Source organism: Xylocopa sonorina, chromosome 15 (genome assembly GCF_050948175.1).
Source record: "Xylocopa sonorina isolate GNS202 chromosome 15, iyXylSono1_principal, whole genome shotgun sequence".
Lineage (NCBI taxonomy): Eukaryota > Metazoa > Arthropoda > Insecta > Hymenoptera > Apidae > Xylocopa > Xylocopa sonorina.
The window spans coordinates 1,136,012-1,153,917 of NC_135207.1; the positions used below are offsets into that span (position 1 = coordinate 1,136,012).

At 32.4% G+C, this 17,906-nt stretch overlaps 3 protein-coding genes across 4 annotated transcripts in view; all 3 read left to right on the forward strand.

Moving 5' to 3' along the window:
* The window catches only part of LOC143430606 (circadian clock-controlled protein daywake), a 210,144-nt gene that overhangs the window by 187,238 nt on the left and 5,000 nt on the right, over nucleotides 1-17,906 (forward strand). Inside the window, exon 2 of the mRNA XM_076906960.1 lies at nucleotides 17,649-17,779. Coding sequence (XP_076763075.1) covers nucleotides 17,713-17,779 — 67 coding nt within the window. The 5' untranslated portion in view covers nucleotides 17,649-17,712. The remainder of the gene's footprint in view (nucleotides 1-17,648; nucleotides 17,780-17,906) is intronic.
* Hs6st (heparan sulfate 6-O-sulfotransferase) overlaps nucleotides 3,686-17,906 on the forward strand; it is a 209,845-nt gene continuing 195,624 nt past the window's right edge. For both annotated transcript variants that reach the window (XM_076906944.1, XM_076906945.1), the window contains exon 1: nucleotides 3,686-3,691. The gene's annotated coding sequence lies outside the window, so the exon portion shown is untranslated. The remainder of the gene's footprint in view (nucleotides 3,692-17,906) is intronic.
* Jhbp2 (Juvenile hormone binding protein 2) lies at nucleotides 4,164-9,893 on the forward strand. Its single transcript, XM_076907105.1, has 4 exons — nucleotides 4,164-4,402; nucleotides 6,337-6,624; nucleotides 8,151-8,300; nucleotides 9,662-9,893. The coding sequence occupies exons 1-4, from the start codon at nucleotides 4,237-4,239 to the stop codon at nucleotides 9,811-9,813; spliced, it is 756 nt and encodes a 251-aa protein (XP_076763220.1). The 5' UTR covers nucleotides 4,164-4,236; the 3' UTR covers nucleotides 9,814-9,893.

Genomic DNA, 17,906 nt, shown 5'->3' on the forward strand with positions numbered 1-17,906 from the left:
TTAATCGTGTTCCCCGATCAGTCGACGCGCAAAATATATTTATACGAGGTGGTTCTGTTGGATTCCCAGGACACAGTCGAAGGAATCAAGTAAAACTCGTTTTAAATTCCAACGAAAGGTTTTACTCGGAAGGTAAGTTTCTAACGTAAAGTACTAACCCTGAATTATGAATATGAAAATCTGCTCTGGTTTCTTGGGCCTGATATTTAAGGAATTTTTGTAAGGAGCTTGGGAAGGAATAGTTTAAACGGTTCGAAGGCGCAGTCAATGATCAGGGATTAGGCGCAGATTCGAAGTGAGTCGAGGGATGAGTAATATTTAGGGTATATGACTGTTTTAAATGAATTGGTATTTGCAAAAGATAGGGACGATAACTCGTAGGGCTCGTGAAACAATGAATTGACATCCAACAATTTCTACAAAGTGATCAATTGAGTTTTCTTCGAAATAGAAAGAGATATGAAAATGTACTATTTTAGAGAGGAAATCTAACAATATAAGTGAAGAGGTTTAAATGATTATAAAATCAACTAAATTGTATTAAGTGGAAACTCGCATTTTTTTTTTACTGTTTGATAGTGGCCTCTAGGCCAGATATATGTAGGTCACATATATGTAGTTAACCTTGACAAAATATTAAGTTATTCTATCGAGTGTTAAAAATTGTTGTTAATACCATTTAAAAATTGTTTACTATTCCCATAATAATTTCAACTAGAACAACTGGTACAAATTTCTTTAGCAAGTTACACCATTATTCCAATTTAAAATCAATTAGTCGATCTTAAAGTCACTGAAACATGTCCTCCATCTACAACATAGTCGTGTACATTAAAACATTTTTTACTTTGTCAAAAACTCAATTGATCACCCTGTATATTCGAGAATCGTGACGTCAAAACGTACAAATGTAACTTTCCGCATTTCATCGTGAGGACTTCCTGATTATCCCTTTACGTCCACAGTTTACGCGCTATCGTTCAAGGCCGCTAATACAACAATTTACAATTTACTTGATTTTGTTGCGAATCTCACTATTTCAAATGATCTGTTCAAGTTTCAATTCTTGCGGTCTATCCACGAATCGATAAGTAAAACACAACGAGTGCGATTACGTCTTAATCGTAAATTATATGTAAGGATTGATCCGCGATTTTTCAGGATAGAATCGCGATTCTCCCTTCTCCCGTTGATAGGAAAGAAAATGACCAGGCGTAGGACTTCCTTCTTCTGTCAGGATAGCCGTTCGCCTTGAGAGGTTGACGGTCTCTGACCTCGCGTTCTTATACGCAACGCATCGACTCTCGTCGAGCGCACTGTTGATGATTTCCGACGAAAGGAAGTCCCATTCGAGTGGAGGATAAGTAGAGTATCTGCGTGTCATAGCTGTTAAGTCACGTTTCGTGGCAGCAAAGTTGTATGGTTCTTTAAGTCGATGGCGTATCTTGATCGTTTCTGCGGAGGTTCTTGTTAATCGGTTAGGTGTACCAATTGCGGAGATACTAATAATCGTAGTAATCAACTTTAATGTTGAAATTTCTAAAAACAGTTCGACGTTGAAATTTACGAAGTGATGAGCCAAGAGAAATTTTGATAGAATTTTTAATAATCGATAGCTTTATTACTTATTCTTTTTTTTATGTCACGTTTTGACTTTTTTTTTAATAAGAACATTTTTTACAGAGTGATGTAATGACAGCGTCCTGTAGAGTTCATATAGTTTGCTGCACACTGATATAACAAACATATGCAATTTTATAAAGCTGTTATTCGTACAGTAAATTAACTAAATAATTGATCGGAGAATATATAAAAATGATTAAACGTAATTTAACAAAATGCTAGAAGAGCAAGATGAAAAACATAATAAAAAAGAGGGGAAAAGTAAATATGTATTATAGAAATAATGTACTTATATCCTTGATTTCATTTTACAAGCAAAAGATTCTAATTCAGAAATATTGTAATTATGCAGGTATAAATGTTGGTATGTTTAATGTCCTGTTTCGTAGTGTTATTATTATTCTTATTATTAGTAGAATCAGTATTTCTTAACATCAACAGTACTGTTAAACATTTATAAAACGAAACATTTACGTTGATAGTAATGTCAGCAGAAAATTATCGTTAAGTTATGAAATATTCTGTAAGCGTATATTTTACGTAGAACATGACGTTGAACAAATACATTACTGTTCAATTTCCAGTCGCAATCCGTTCAATCACGACCGATTTTGATCGTGATCACGAGTTGCGGTGCTTATTAACGGTGCTTAACATTCTCCGCTAAACGCACCTCACTTTTTCTGACGTCCACCAGTCACATCCGCTTACTTTCGTTGTATTCTACTGAAATTTTTATCGTTCGTTATACATATAACATCGTATAATACAATACTTCGAGCTTAATTTCTATCAAACGAATTATGTCGATTACAGTTGCTTGTACGTAACACTTTACAAATTCCAAATTGATACGTTCTTCTCTAAAGCAATTTCACTTTTGCACGTGTTGTAGAGAAAGAGAAACACGACGAGAGGAATGTTAACAAAAATGTTTATTTTTATAAATCAAAGACACTTTACTTTTTAACTATTTCCAGAAAGTTAAAGTAACATTAAAATATTGTAAAGACGAAATAGATGATTTTGGAGAAATTGTCAGGTCAAGTATATCATATAAAGAAACTATGCTATCAGGTTGACGGCGATATAAAAAGAAAAAAAATTGGTTCAAGATAACCAACAATCACGAAATTAAATCGATATCTTCGTTTTCATTTATTTAGAGGATTGGAATTATCACGACGAATTATCATTTATTTAGAGGACCGGACAACTTTCTTGAGAAAAAGTTGTCGGCTCATCAACGAGGTACGTCTCAGTGATCACACGGCACTCGAATTTTTACGACGCTCTGTAACGAGGAATCCGCAAGAATCCTGGCAACATCCGCCAGTAACGCCATTTTTCGCGAACCAGTTTGCCCCTATCGTTTTCCACGCGTCGAAGAAAGTCGCGGCTCACGAGCGGCTCTGAGAAAGTCAACCGCTAAAATATAATAATTAACATGTGTCGTGCTCCGTGCCGAATCGTCTTGATGTAATACGTTTAGAGAGAGAAGTCGGAGGGAAGCACGGATTTATGGACATCGTTTCGCTACTGACCTCTATATCTTAAAACGCAATCATTTTGCAGACAAACATTTTGGTTTTCGTAGAAGTCGAAATGTATGGGAGACTGAATCAATTTGACGGAAAAATAATATCATAAAATGATGATATACGTAGGATATTTATTAATTAAGGACAATTACAAGATTTTATAAACCGTTAGATAGTTCTTTACAACTGACATATTAAAACATTCAGGCGAAAAACTCATTCATTCATATTCCACACACATAACATTCGAAACCCTAATTATTAATTAACTTTTAATAAAGGTAATTTCATTATCCTTCACATATTTTTATTTAAATAGCACATTTTTAAGTAAAATTTCAAATTTTTTCTGCGGTAGTATAATTTATTGAAATTATACTACTACAGATTTTTCTTCAATTAACGATAAAAATGTGTATCGCGATTTACATTATTGCAAAATGGTTATTTCTGTTAAATTTCAATTTATAGTTCATAATTCATTAACGCGATTTATTTTAAGATATAAGTATTATCAAGTATTGAAACTAGTGTTGATGTGCGCCTAATTATTTTCAATTTAATAATTCTCATGCCATACTATTTATTTGCATCGGAAGTTATAATAAAGTTATATCGTGAAGCAATACTAAAACTACTAAATAAAAGTGGAAATACCTTGTTTTCGATCATTACGTGAAAATAATCAATTCCACCTAACAAATTGCGTAAAAACGATCGATAGAGAAATGATGTCTACTTTCAGCAGATCGTCGATAATGACAACAAGCCGAGAAAGATACCGATTGGCTTTGGCAATTATATAATACAAGATCTTTGGAAGGCAATTCCAGTGTCGAAGAAAGTCCTTCGGTAGGGGAGGCTCGCGATTAATCGGTGGGCTCTGTTTTGCCCTAAGCGAGGCTTGGGAAGCCTCGAACGCATAGCGGGGGCAATGTCAAGGTGGTATAAGGCTTGGCGCATCCTTGGCGCTCGGTCATTCTACGCGGCGAGATTCGATCGACTAGGCGGAGGCGGCTCGAACTAAGTCGACACTAAACGAGTAAACGGTCCGAGGAACGAAGAGGTCGCGATGAAGAGTATTTTGTTGGTGTGCGCGTGTTGGCTGCTGATCGACGTACAGGCGATCGGTAGATACAGGGGTTTGGAGTTTTTGGAGCCGTGCTCCAGGAGGGATCTCAATCTCGAGAGCTGCCTCGCTAGGTCGGCCAATGTCCTCTCCGAGAACTTCCGTCACGGTAAGAAATTACATTATTCCTCCTTTCTCGGCTGGCAACTTTTAAACGCGCCGCGCTCCTATTCGACGATGTAGCATTACATTTCCCAATGTGGAACACTGGCCCGCGAAATATGAAATTGACGATATTTTAATTGTGGCTCACAATTTGTTTGCGTGTTCTACATACGCGACTTTTAATTGTTTGATATTGAACTTCCCATTTCTAAATAAATTTATTTATTTATTTATGTACAGTTATATGTAAATAATTTTTGCAAAATGATAAAGTATTTTGAGATTGTCTATTTACGTTGCTTAAAAATTTATGGAAAAGCAACTTAAGAAAATAGTAAACAGATTCATTCACGGAGAACATTACGATATTGCTGTTATTCCCTGAATCTTTTGTTAAATATTAATAATAAGTTAAATATGAAAAATATATAGTTGAGTAGTTTCATAAAATTAATTAAGTACTGTGGTACATATCTTTTGTACTTAGTGTATAATTTTAATGTAATTAGTATTTTAGTGTTTTCAGTGTAATATATTTACATTTCTAGTTTGATGTTTAAAATGGTTACGGTAATAATTATATTACTAACTGTAGCTATACAATTACGACACTATCTTAAACAAATGTATAAAAATTCATTAATTACATACTTATTGACAACGCTCAATTTCCACTTAATTCATTATTACCCAATAAACCCAAAAAAGTACGCTAATTATTTACTCATTGATAATATTTTATGTCTGTTATTTCTTAATTTTGTTCTATATACAGTAAAACAATCACTATTTAAACGTATCATATTTACAGTAAAATAACGTATAATTGTTAGAACTCAAAATGTGAAAAGTTGCAAGTAAAAACTTTTAAAATAGTTTGGAATTTGGATCACCTTGTACCCCGTATTTCAATAATTCGGTACTAGGCACACGGTACACCGAAAACAACGAGAGAAGGACGTTCCCGTTTTCTAAAAGTAGGATTCGCGTGTAGTTCAGAGAAAAATACGGAAGTCGAAAGTCCAGAATTACATATCGCAGGAACACGTGGTGTCGTTGAACGTGGCGGTACAAAAGAACTTGGCGGCAAAGAAGCAGGTTATAACGGTGTATTCGTATGGTCACCCAGTGTCCTACATTCTTCGCGCGCTATACACGACTACCTGATGGAATACGTTCAGGTCATTCACGCAGATTGAATTCAACACAACACATATTTGTGCCATAAAAATATCTGCTAATTTACACAAAAGTGTTTATCATTTTTTTTCATATTACTCTTAATTAAGTAAATAATAAATTTAGTTAATTGGCATATTTGCGAGTACGTTCTGTTTTTCTCGCTGTCTTTTAAGTATAAAACTATGCTAAATAGCAGCGTAAATAATTACTGGAAAATGATTAATTTTTAAAGCAATATTTTGTCTGAATAAAATAATGAATTCTTTTTGCTTAGCTGTAGGAAAAGCTATTTTATTCCACTTTTGGAAATTATTGCTTTAAATGGATCTGTGAGAACTTACGCCGTAGGGTAAATAATTACGTTAATATTCTGTAATAGAAATTTTTAAACTGATTATTAATATTTTTAAAAATTGCCATTAATTAAAAATACTCGAGAGTATAGAAAATTAGTGAAAAAGGTAATAAACATTTATTTTATTCAGTTTATCAAATAAAGTTTTAATATTAGTTTAAAATTCGTTAAAAACCCAATCCTAATTTAAAGCGCTCCTCATCTTCAAATAAATCAATGCGATAACTTTTGTTATTTATCGTTATCGAACATTTTCACAAATGTTTTCGCACCGTTATGTTTATTATCATTTTACATAATTTTTCGAACAATTGAAATAAACCATATTTCAATATACATATATATTTGTTACAATATTTAATAAACGTGTATATACTCATTTATCGCGTGTCGTATCCTAGGTTTACCGCAACTAGGCTATCCAGAAGTGGAGCCAATTATTTTGGACGAACTTCACATCGCGATTGGCGGGGGACCCGATGGATACAGGGCCCAGTTCAAGAATATCACTGCCAGAGGGGTTTCCACGTTACGAGTGACAGGTTTAAGGTCCAGGTTGACAGACGACGAGGTGCAATTGCAGTTGGCCCTGAGCATTCCAAAAATCAGGGCTGCGGCCAAGTACAGATCGAGTGGCACTCTTCTTTTAGTGAAAGCTAGCGGCGCTGGCGATTATTGGGGCGAATACGGTAAGAAACGAGGATTGTTTCCAGTCGCTAGACACTTACAGCATTCTTCTAAATAGCATGTGTTACAGTTCCATGCGAAATTATTGGAATAATATTTTCCTTGCTAACTATTTTAATTGTTAGTTTACAATGATGATAATGATGATATAATAATTATTTTAATTGTTAGTTTATAATAATTTATTGTTAAATGTGAATTTATGAATAATATAAAGTTTTACGATAAGAACTTAACTGCAGAATTGTAGAATATTATTAGGGTTAGTACAATTATAACATAGTGTCCTTGAAATATTATTTTGTTGGATAAATAATACTAACTTTTGCAGATACTGCGTAAGTTTATTAGTACGATCAATCAGTAATTAAATAAAAGAGCGAAGAAATAATGTTCCTCATAAATATCGAAATTTAATAAACATCATAGTAAATTATCTGATGCCAATGGTAAATTATTAAATCAATTACGTCTTTGTTATTCTGGTTTAGAACATAATTGTTAGTAGACAATTGTTCAATATTGACGTTTTCATTTTTGAATTGAATATAATTGTTAATATTAACACAAAGTAAAAGATTTGTTGAAGCTAATTATTATTACACAAAATTCTTCAATTTGTAAATTTTCCAACGAGAAGAATCATCAAGGGCAAAAAAATGAATACGAATAATATTTCTTAGAATAAGAATTATAAAAGGAGATAGATATCAATAGGATTAAATTAAATTGTAATAGCAAAAGGCTCGAATGAAACAGTGAAAATTCTAATTGGTTTAGTCTTCGGATAATTACAATCGACTAACGTAATGGAACTTAGAGGTACACAATTAGAATTTAAAAGATAAGCGAACGGTGTAATGGAACATCGTGGGTTTAGTGAAAAGGTAAAAGTCAAGAGCGTTGTCAACTTTCACCACCGACGCAATGTAAATATCTTTCCAACTGACTTTTAGGTATATTTTATTTCGCAATTCACCTTGAATCGAATGGGCAGTTATGAACGTATCTCTTTTGCCAATAATTATTTCCTAATAATTTTAAAATCAAAAATATATTAAAATATTTATAACGATTTGCAAATTTTTCTTTAAGTAAACAATTTTCCTTAAAATGTAAAATTTTATTTTAATTCACTATCGTCATTTGACGAATGTTTGTTTACATATGAAAATTAGCCAGAATTCTTCAAATATCGATTTATGGAAAAGCTTATTTATTTAATTGTAGCAGTGAGAGACACTGTATGCTATTGTATGTATCTACGTGTATTTCCATGTGAATGGTACCATTGACCTCCAATGCGTTGCCTTGTGGGATGCAACCAGTTTTATCGATTTCCACCTTGCTTGAATATTTGAAACACAGTTTCCTATTGCGCGAGGTTTTTACTATTTATGCAAAATAATATAATTGCCGTACACACAAAGATTTCTTCCACGAGTGAAAGAATAACTGAAAATATGAGTAAAAATTTTAGACAACAAAAAGAAAGGTCGTACAACTTGTAATGTTTTTATACTTGCAGAAGGTGTCAAGGCCAAGGTGTTCATTAGGGCGAAGCCATTTTTATACCAAGGACGCCGTTATTTGAGGTTACAGCAGCTTAAGATGGATTTCAGTGTACAGAACATTAAGATGGGCGTTGAAAATATTCGCGACAGCAATGCTATTATTCGTAAGTATTAATTAATGAGATTTCATTGCAAAATTTTAATTATTTATTTACAAATTAAACAAAACAAAATCATGTTACTAATTTTGCATAACGAGAAGCATATTTAAACATAAATTTATATCATGCAAATAAATATTTAAATTAGTGAGATTTTTCATTTAGAACAAATACAACAATAATTGAGATGAAAGTATTTACAAGAAAGATTAAGCAATCTGAAAATGAAATAAATTATAGAATTTTGTATATAGTTAGAAGATAATGTTTATAATATAAGTGTGCCATAATTTGGTTTTAAAGGGGTGAAATTATTCCATTAAAAAATTAGCAAATTTTCTTATACGTGAAATATTTCAAGTACTGTGAAGGACATGTAGAAAAGAGGTTAAACAAAAATTGCAGCGTTTCATTATGTTTAGAAAATTCGATGATAACAATTTTTGAAGAGCTCATGGTTTTTAAGTTACCTTTCATTTTTTCATTACTTTTAAAAGAAAATTTGTTTATCATATATGCTAAAATATCTCCAGATATTTTTTCATATCTGTAAATAACGCATCTGTGAACTTATTTTTTTCAAGTAAATGAAACTATTATTACTCATCATAACTCATTTTGAAATTGCTGTCAAGCTCATTTTGATTGTTTTCATAAATAAAGTAATTTCATAATGCAGTACTAAAATAATTTCCAGTCATCTAGGGCTATTTGCATGTAAATTGTTAATATTAAATTTAACTACAAGAATAAATTACAATTAACAAGAATATGTTACAAAATAATTTGCAGTCCCTTAAGGTGATTTGCATGAAAATTATTAGTATTAAATTTAATTACAAGAGTTTAACAGTTTTTATTAAGTAAATTAACAAATTCGAGCATTTATATTCTATTACTGTACAAGCTTATATACAAAAAAAAATTATACAGGATGAGACACAAATTGTTGCAAACTATTTCCTTCCCAAAATTATTACTGCAGATATCATACTGAATTTTTCCTTGAACTTTTCGAAAAATCTTTTTACGTAGTTTAATAAATATAATAGAACCATGAAAATTTTGTTTAAACTTCTTTTAAGTATCTTTCATCATTGCGTTCTTGAGGTATTTTAGAAGAAGGAAAATTATGTGTTACATTACATATGATTGTAAAAGTGTCGTATTTTTTTAATTTTTTAAGTTATTTAACTGAATTGTTTCTTGCTAATTGATGATCTTGTTTCTTGTTACACTATTTCTATACATCATGTTATTATACAATACTAAATACTACATAAATACGTGTTTTAATCTCATATATCAATGATATGAAACACGACTGTTATTAACTAAAATTATCTTTTCCAACATAATTTCAGTGGCTGCGTTGAATCTGTTCATTAATACCAACAGTCAAGAATTGTTGAAAGAGATGAAACCGGACCTTCGAAGAAAATTAGTCCAAGTAATGTCTACGTTCGTCGAAAGAATTTTCGCTCAAGTACCGTACGATGCTTGGATCATGGATTAAGTGAACCAAAATGGCGATCTAGCTGTCAACAGTGACTAAAAGATAACGACCAAATATTTATGTTTCATTAGTTTAAAAAAAGAAGAAGACAAGCGAAGGTGTTTTTAAGTTTAAGAAAGAAATAATCACAAATATTCTTATTTGTTACTTCCTGAGAAATGTCAATGCTAATTAATTGTCAATTAATTTTTTTCTATAAATTATTATAAGTCTAGAGAAAAAAAATTACTCAAGATAGCGACTCTAACAACGTATAATATTTTAAGATCAGGAAAATCAGTATGAAGTCTCCTGTTATTGACAATGATTGAAAATTTTTATTACGAAAACAATAATCGCAAAAGTTAGTCTTTTCAACCCTCAAATCTATTACATTTGGCAAAATAATAAAATATTTTTAAATGGCTAATTTAATGTCCAAAAAGCCGGGGAAGACTAGTTAAAAAGAATTTATTCTATTTTTTGCTATTTTAAATAAAAGTATTGCTTTACTAAGTGCTTATTATAAATTAAATTATAATGAAAAAGTTATTTTTGTACAGATAGTGCAATCTCACACTTGTTTGCATTTATATGTCTGTTGTATTAGAAACGAGTATATTACAATGCATTTAAGGGTTGTGCTTGCGTTATTCTTCGTGTCGGTTAAGTTTTGTATTTAATTTCTTGCGTGCGAATAACTGCAACTGGTCTCGTTATCAGTGTACTTTATCACGAGAATTTTACTTTGATATTATTTATGTTGAGTCCATTCGTGTTTTTGCAGTTAGCCTCGAATATAAACTGTATTTAAAATTGGGACGCGCGCGCGTGACTTTGTGTGTATGTATGTTTGCGTGTGTGTGTGTGCGCGCAACGATCAAGTATAATAGAATGAACGGTCCATAGTAAAAATAAATGCTGTTATATAAATTATAATACTCATTGTAAGTTACATATTCATCGATTGCATTCTTATGACTAATTGAAGAATGAAAACAAGGACAGCTGGAGTTATTTAATATTTAATATCGTTGCAAATACCTGCGCGTATTGCAAATGTAGCTTTCTATATTTTCAGCCTTCAATTTATACTATCCATTATTTTTTATGCATTGCTTATATATAATACAATACATTTTCTACGTTTATTTATCAATAAAGATGTATATTTATTTCTTCCACTACGATAAATGTAATAAAATGAAAATTGACATTTTAGTTTACGACTACCAAATTTGACAAAAACTTGTTCGATCGATTTCGAAGGCATCGCGACGTAAAAAGAGCAATAAACACTACCTCGCTGAAAACGGATCGAAGTGGTAAATGTCAAGATCGGGAATTGTGGTACTCTCGGAGAAAGAAAACCAGTAGATACTCGATTAAATTTATCTTAATAGAATTTTAACGCATTTGTACCGCATCTAATTTCGTTTTTATTCAAATTCGTCTCGCTGTGTCGGAACTAGAATCTTTGACGTTTGACATTATGCGAATCTTAATTATTCACTGCTCGTGAGCGAAGCCGCCGCGTGGAAAAGAAAGGCACACTTTTCCACGATATCTGTAAATTACAACAAAATAATTAATTTCGATTAAAAAAATGCACCCCTGTTCCTAGGAATATTGTTTAAAATGTTATGCTCTTAAATTATTACTTTTTATATACGAATGAAAAATGAACAAAGAATGGGATTGAGACAAATTAACATAAAACATACATATTCGCTGAAGTAAAAATAATATAATATAAAATAAATTTTATCTTTGTAAGATGTTTCGTGACACTTTGGCCTTAACATATAAAAAGTATAGGAATTTTCTACATAATGGTACGCGGTGGCCCTGTTTGTTAGTATGGAGTGAGAAAAATGGGAAAAAAATCATTTATCGATATGACGCACATAAGTAGAAAAAGGCAAAACGTTTTAGCGTTTGTTTTCTTTTTATATTTCTTATTTAGAATTCGAAAGACTCGATCTTGCTAAGTTGTTCTGTCTGTGTGTTTTAAATGTTCAAATTTCATATAAACAATCATTAATTTAGATTGTTTCGTTTAACTTATATTAAACATATCCATTTTTATTTATCTATAACCTATATATTATATTAAATATGTTACAAATATTTTATTTATAATTTTTTCTTACCGACTAATGGCCTATGTATGTGCTGTTTCGAAGGAGTTATTAAGGAAAATACGATACCTCGCGTTAAAACTTAGTAAGCCATGTACACTGAGAAGTAATTCACAGAAAAGCAACGACTATTACAGGAGAACTAGTTCATTATTAATGCTATTCAAAACGTAAAATTTACGACTTGATTCTGCACCAGACAAGAAATAAAGTGAATAATTATTTATATATTGTTTTTATTTATGATAAGTTGACACTATAAAATACTCTGACAACGTTGAAACAAGATGCGGAATTCCCATTTTTCTCATTATCAAAACAAGGATTTTCCATTCGCTCTAATGCACAGCGATGCCTGAGGAGATTTCAAACGCATAATGCAAATTTACGATAATAAAAAGTGATACAACTACGAAGTTTGCTACTAATTTTCCTCGGTTTATTAAGATTCAAAATCTCGAATTCCTTTCTCGTAACCATTTTGTCAACAAAAGTATTTTATCCTTCGTATGCTTCGCGAATAGAATATAAAATCTGAGATATTTGGGGCTTTCTTTCCATAAGTAAAGAATTGTTCTTCTTTTTTAATTGAATCATTAAGTAGGACAAATATTAAAAATAAAGGATTTGATTTGTTTGGATGGGATACGTGGAATCTTCTATTAAAATGAATTAATTGTCGTGGAGAACTAAGAGGTAAAAATTCAATCGACGACGTGGAATTTATTAATTTCACGGAACGAATGTCGTGACTTGTAGGTCTGGTAGTTCGAAGAAAACACGAAATAGGGAAGACGAGAGGAATAATTAATTGTCTCGACGTTTGAAACGTTGAAGTTTCCGGGGACGAAGTTATCTAAGACCGCGATGAAGCGTGGTAGTCATCGATACGATTGGTCATGTAATCTGATGATTATTGCTTCGCGGAGACACGAAACGATGAAGCGTACTTTGTACACGGCGGCTATTTAAGGAGAGCATGATCCTGTGAATCTTTAAAACTTTGTTCCGTTTCTTCGTTGATTCATTTCTTGAACTTCGCGCAAATTTGTTCAAAGGTGCCACGTTCGAAGAACGTAATGAAAAATATAAAGAGTGTAAAAAATGTACAGAAATTGAAGACTGTAAAAAAGTGAAAATGTATTTGTTTGTTTGTATTTTTGTATATTCTCTAATTTTATACTTTCTTCGAAGAAAAATTGTATTTGGGATATTAAATTTGTAAATTTATTATTATCCACATATTTTTATATAATAGGAAAGTATTTTTTTTATTTTTTTGTAAGAATAAATAATTTTGGTACCGCAAAAGTTGTCGCAATAAAACTTATTCGTTATTTTCATCTTTTTATGCTGACCTTGTATGAAATAAAAATTAAAGGTTTTGGATATTATAGCGCAGATAGAACAGTATTAGAATTATGTTATAATATCTCTATTGCGCGTGTTACTACTTTATTAAAAACTGTAGAAGAACAGTAAATAATGGGGAATGTATAATAAAATTGTGAAATGATAGTCTTCCACAATCATAATGAGATTATGAATAATAAATAAAACAAACTTAGAATACATTATGAATAGACAATGAATATTCATCGTATACTTAAGAAACGTAATATTGTATATGATTAATGGGGTGACCAATTGTCATCAGCCACCAATTGAAATAAATTAGTTTTTCATTCATACGTTTTTACTTCTCTTCGATATTAATATTCATGAAGTGTGTTGAGCGTGTAAACGACTATTTTTTACACGACGTGCACCAGAACAGAATTATTGAGCTTTCAAATAGCATTTGATATAATTTGTTCGGATAATCGAGATTCTGCTGCATCGATAATTAGAAGTCTTGTTTACTTAAATTTGCTCCATATAATACACATAATCAGTAAGCAAAAGCTTTATCTTAAAAATTGCAGCGAAATGTTTTTTTTCTTCCTTTGTCTTAATTGAGATAATGACCCCGCGAATTCACTTATTCGTAACAATTTCGTTTGTACTCACATTTTAATTGCATCTCTGAAAATATTTTACTTCAAAAAGTAGAGTATCGCGAAGAGATCATTTTCCAGGATCGAAGAAAATTTCTTTAAATAAATTTATATAATAATATTGTAGGTCAGAAGACTGTCTTTATACGCGAATTGTAACATTGATTTTTACGAACAGACACGCTATTTAAAAATCGTTATAGATGTGTAAAATATTACCAATATATGCAAATATATTTCCATGGATTGTTATAAAAACTTAGTCGATTATACATGCTTCAGAATTTATAATTAGGAATGTTTATGTTTCTGAACTAACTGAAGTAGGTATCGCGGCTCAATTCAAATGTCTCGAAGCATTTGTTACATGCGTAGAGCTACTTAGATATTTAATCAGATAAAATTCATATTTTTGTTTTCAGAAACTTTGTAATGCCGTGTGAAACAAACGAGTTTCTTCTGCTTGTCATGTCTACAAAGATCATACTTTTATACTCATTACATCATTATTTTTCGCGATTAATATTAATTTCGATCATTGTATAGTATTTTTGTTAATCTTTGTTTAATTTATATTCTGAATTGTTAGAAATAATATTACTAATGTAAAATAATATTGCTTTCATTACTAAAATAATAATATTTTTCTTACATTGATTTTAATATATCTGGTGGCATTTTGTTATCAATTTTTTATTCTATATAATTTATATTTTCGTACTCACTTTCATTTATCTCATTTAAATAATATTTCATGATTTGTTATTTCATTTATGGCGAAATTCTTGATTTTAGGGTTCCAAAAGATTTCTCGTCATTCCTCTTTTTTTACCCAAATGGACAATAAAGAACACAGTTCACCACTTTAGCATCGATGCCATTTGACTCAATATATTATTAATGCAGAAGTATTTTGTCAGCATTTGTAAGGAATTCTGGCAGAGGAATAAATTTCCACAAAGAAGAAAGAAATTTTTCGATTCAATGTTGCAAGCACAGTTCCTACGATCAAATGTCAGAGAACTGCAAAACTATTGGCATTTTTCTATTCTTCTGAAAACCTCTGCGCGACAAGGTTTTTATTATAGATAAAAATAATCTTTAGTTTCGCCACTTTTCTTGATCAAATCTGATTTCTTTTAATCACATTCTTATAGTGCTTTAACAAGCGCTTTTTCAATGTTTTAACTCGAAAAAGAGAATTCAAAATATTATCTGAAATTATCAATTAAGGCGAAACGAAATAATTAATTTTTACGTTTAAAGCCCAGTTTTGTTAATTTATATGTATAATCGATATGTTTAAAACATATGAACGGCACGTACCGATGCGTCTTGCCCTTTCTCACGCAGAAGGGACCAGAAGAATCCACGACGGCCAACTCCACCCGATGACGCACTTTGAGAGTAACAACGTGCTAAAAAGCACGGAGATACATCTTCCATCTAATATTCCGCGTGCGTATTGCCTTTCCACCGGCTGCGTACTACGTACGCACTTATCTATGTCTGTTTTCCAAGAAACAGACGCGGGCGAACGAAAAGTCGAGTCGCGGTTCGTGATACCCGACGAGATTCACGAAGGACAGGGTCAAGGCACCATTTTGGTTGCGTACACTCACGTCCAGAAATCAACGGCCTCTTCTTTCTTTTAAACAAAACGACTTTTCACCAAAATTACCATTATCTTACGTTAAAGATGGATTACTTTTGCTTTACATTTCATCCATTGTTTGGATACCCTCGTTGGTTTCGATGGAATCGTTGAGGTCTTTGAGAAAGATTTTATCGTTCCATCTTAAGTGATCCGTTATTATTTTTTCAAATTAAAGTGTTATTTAAATTTATCTCCTAGCCGTGAATGTGTGTGATTGATAAATATGTATCCATGTAGCGTCACGTATCATACTCCTTTATTGGCGATGACCGTGAACGCTGCGTCTCACGTTAAATTAATAAGGAGAGAGGAAAGTTTATACTGAACTGGACTGTATATGTTTTTTGTATCTGATTGCAAAATGCGCCATGTTCGCTTCTCCAATAGCCGCGAACTCCAAACTTTGAATATTGTGTGTGTACTAGTAGCTCGTTACGATGTGTGTTAATCCAATGGATGTGTACGCTTGTGTTACTTGTTGAATTCTGATTTTCTGTGTGTTTTCCATCAAACGCGAAATTTCTGGTGGGTGTGTTTCTCTTTTTGCTAGGACAAGCGGATTGGTCTATTGCGATATTACGAATTTTGACGAGGGAAACGGACATAAAAACTGATTGGATGTGAAAAAGCTCTGGAGAAATGGGAAACTGGTATCAAGTGCACCCTCGGATGGTGTTCACGGAAATTCCGCGTGTTCTGACCTTCGACACGGACGGTAAAATTAGCACGTTCGGTTATTAAGGCCGAATAATTCGTACGATTCGCATTAAACCCATCAGAAGGTAATTAATAACAAGCTCTTCGACGATGATTCATAATTATTCTGCCTTGAAGAAATTTTATTAAGTCTAAAAAAAAAAATAGTGGCCAGAAGCGATTAAAAATTGTTTATTAATCCGCGATCACCATTTGGCGTGGTATTTGTTCCAAAAGTATTCGTCTACGTAACGTACAGTCGAAGAACAACCGGACAATTATATAATTTGATGTTTTAATAGAAATATAATTGCATAACGAGAGATGCATAGATTTTTATCGATAGTAATGGAATATAGATTTGATATTGCAACACTGCTGGACGATCGTGGAGGTGATCGAAAAAAAAAAAATGGGAGCTGTTTGTGTTTGCGAGCGGCGAGACGTCGTCGCGGTTCTTTTTCTCCTCCCTTGTTTCCTTCGGCTTCGACAAGGTTCAGCAAAAACGAGTCACGGAGTTGATGTCCTTTCTTGTTTTTTATGCGGTTCAATAAAGGAATTGTGAAGGTAAACGATTATTTGCGATTTGTGTGCAAACAAATTGCTATTAATTCGGCGACATTTAAAAGTGAAATGTCCACGAATTTTTATACATGTACATGTGAACGCTTTTAAGCTATTAGAATATTAAACTTTTAAAGACCGTAACCAATTCGAATTTCTAAATTCTCTTTTGAAATTATAAAACATTTTGCGCTCTCTGAACTTATTCTTTACCATTATCTTACATCGTGCGCAATAAAATGAAACAAATACCAATTATTATTGCTAAAATCAAAAAGCAATTTATCACACTAAATAACATTACAGTCTACAGACGATTAAGTGGCATTTAAAGTGCAAGTCTCTTATATCTACGCGCCATTGAAAATTTGAACACTAAGATTTGCCTATCGATGGAAGATAGTGGAAATTCAAATACTTTAGCGGCAAATCGTACTGATCAATCTTCTCAGATGTACGTACCTTTTTTACGTCGGCCGAAAGAGGCATTGAATATGCCCATATGCGTCATGCGAGCACTCACACGAAGAAAACTATTGAGGCACACGTCTGAGCGTGGTCACATGCTCAGAATTCGTGATGTTCTTCGTTACGTTAATCTGAATGCCCCAGAGCAGGTATTACCGACGAACAACGGCCAGAATGGAGGGAGAAAGGAACTATAAGGACCTGAGGCTGATCTCCATTCTGCTCACTTCTAGACTGACCATCCGATCACTTGCGGGTGTTGATACGACCCCCTGCTCTCTACGATCTTTCTTGATCCTCTCTGCCCGAGGTTTCCCAGCGTTTCCGCGGCACTTTCTGTAGCAGTTTCGATCGGAAGATCTCGTTTCATCGAAAGGCTAAATTTTAAGAAGAAAAGATGCAGAAGGTCGCACTTGTTGGAATAATAGCGGCGGTTTTTGCCGTTACCCTTGCACGCGATTTACGTAAGTGACATTTTCGAATTTATTTAATTTTTTTTCTCTGCATTTGGTCCATTCTTTGGGTTTCCGCGTGAATTTTTGTAGAATTGGTGAGATTTTTTAGAAGCATTTTAGAGTCCTTTTTTGAGTT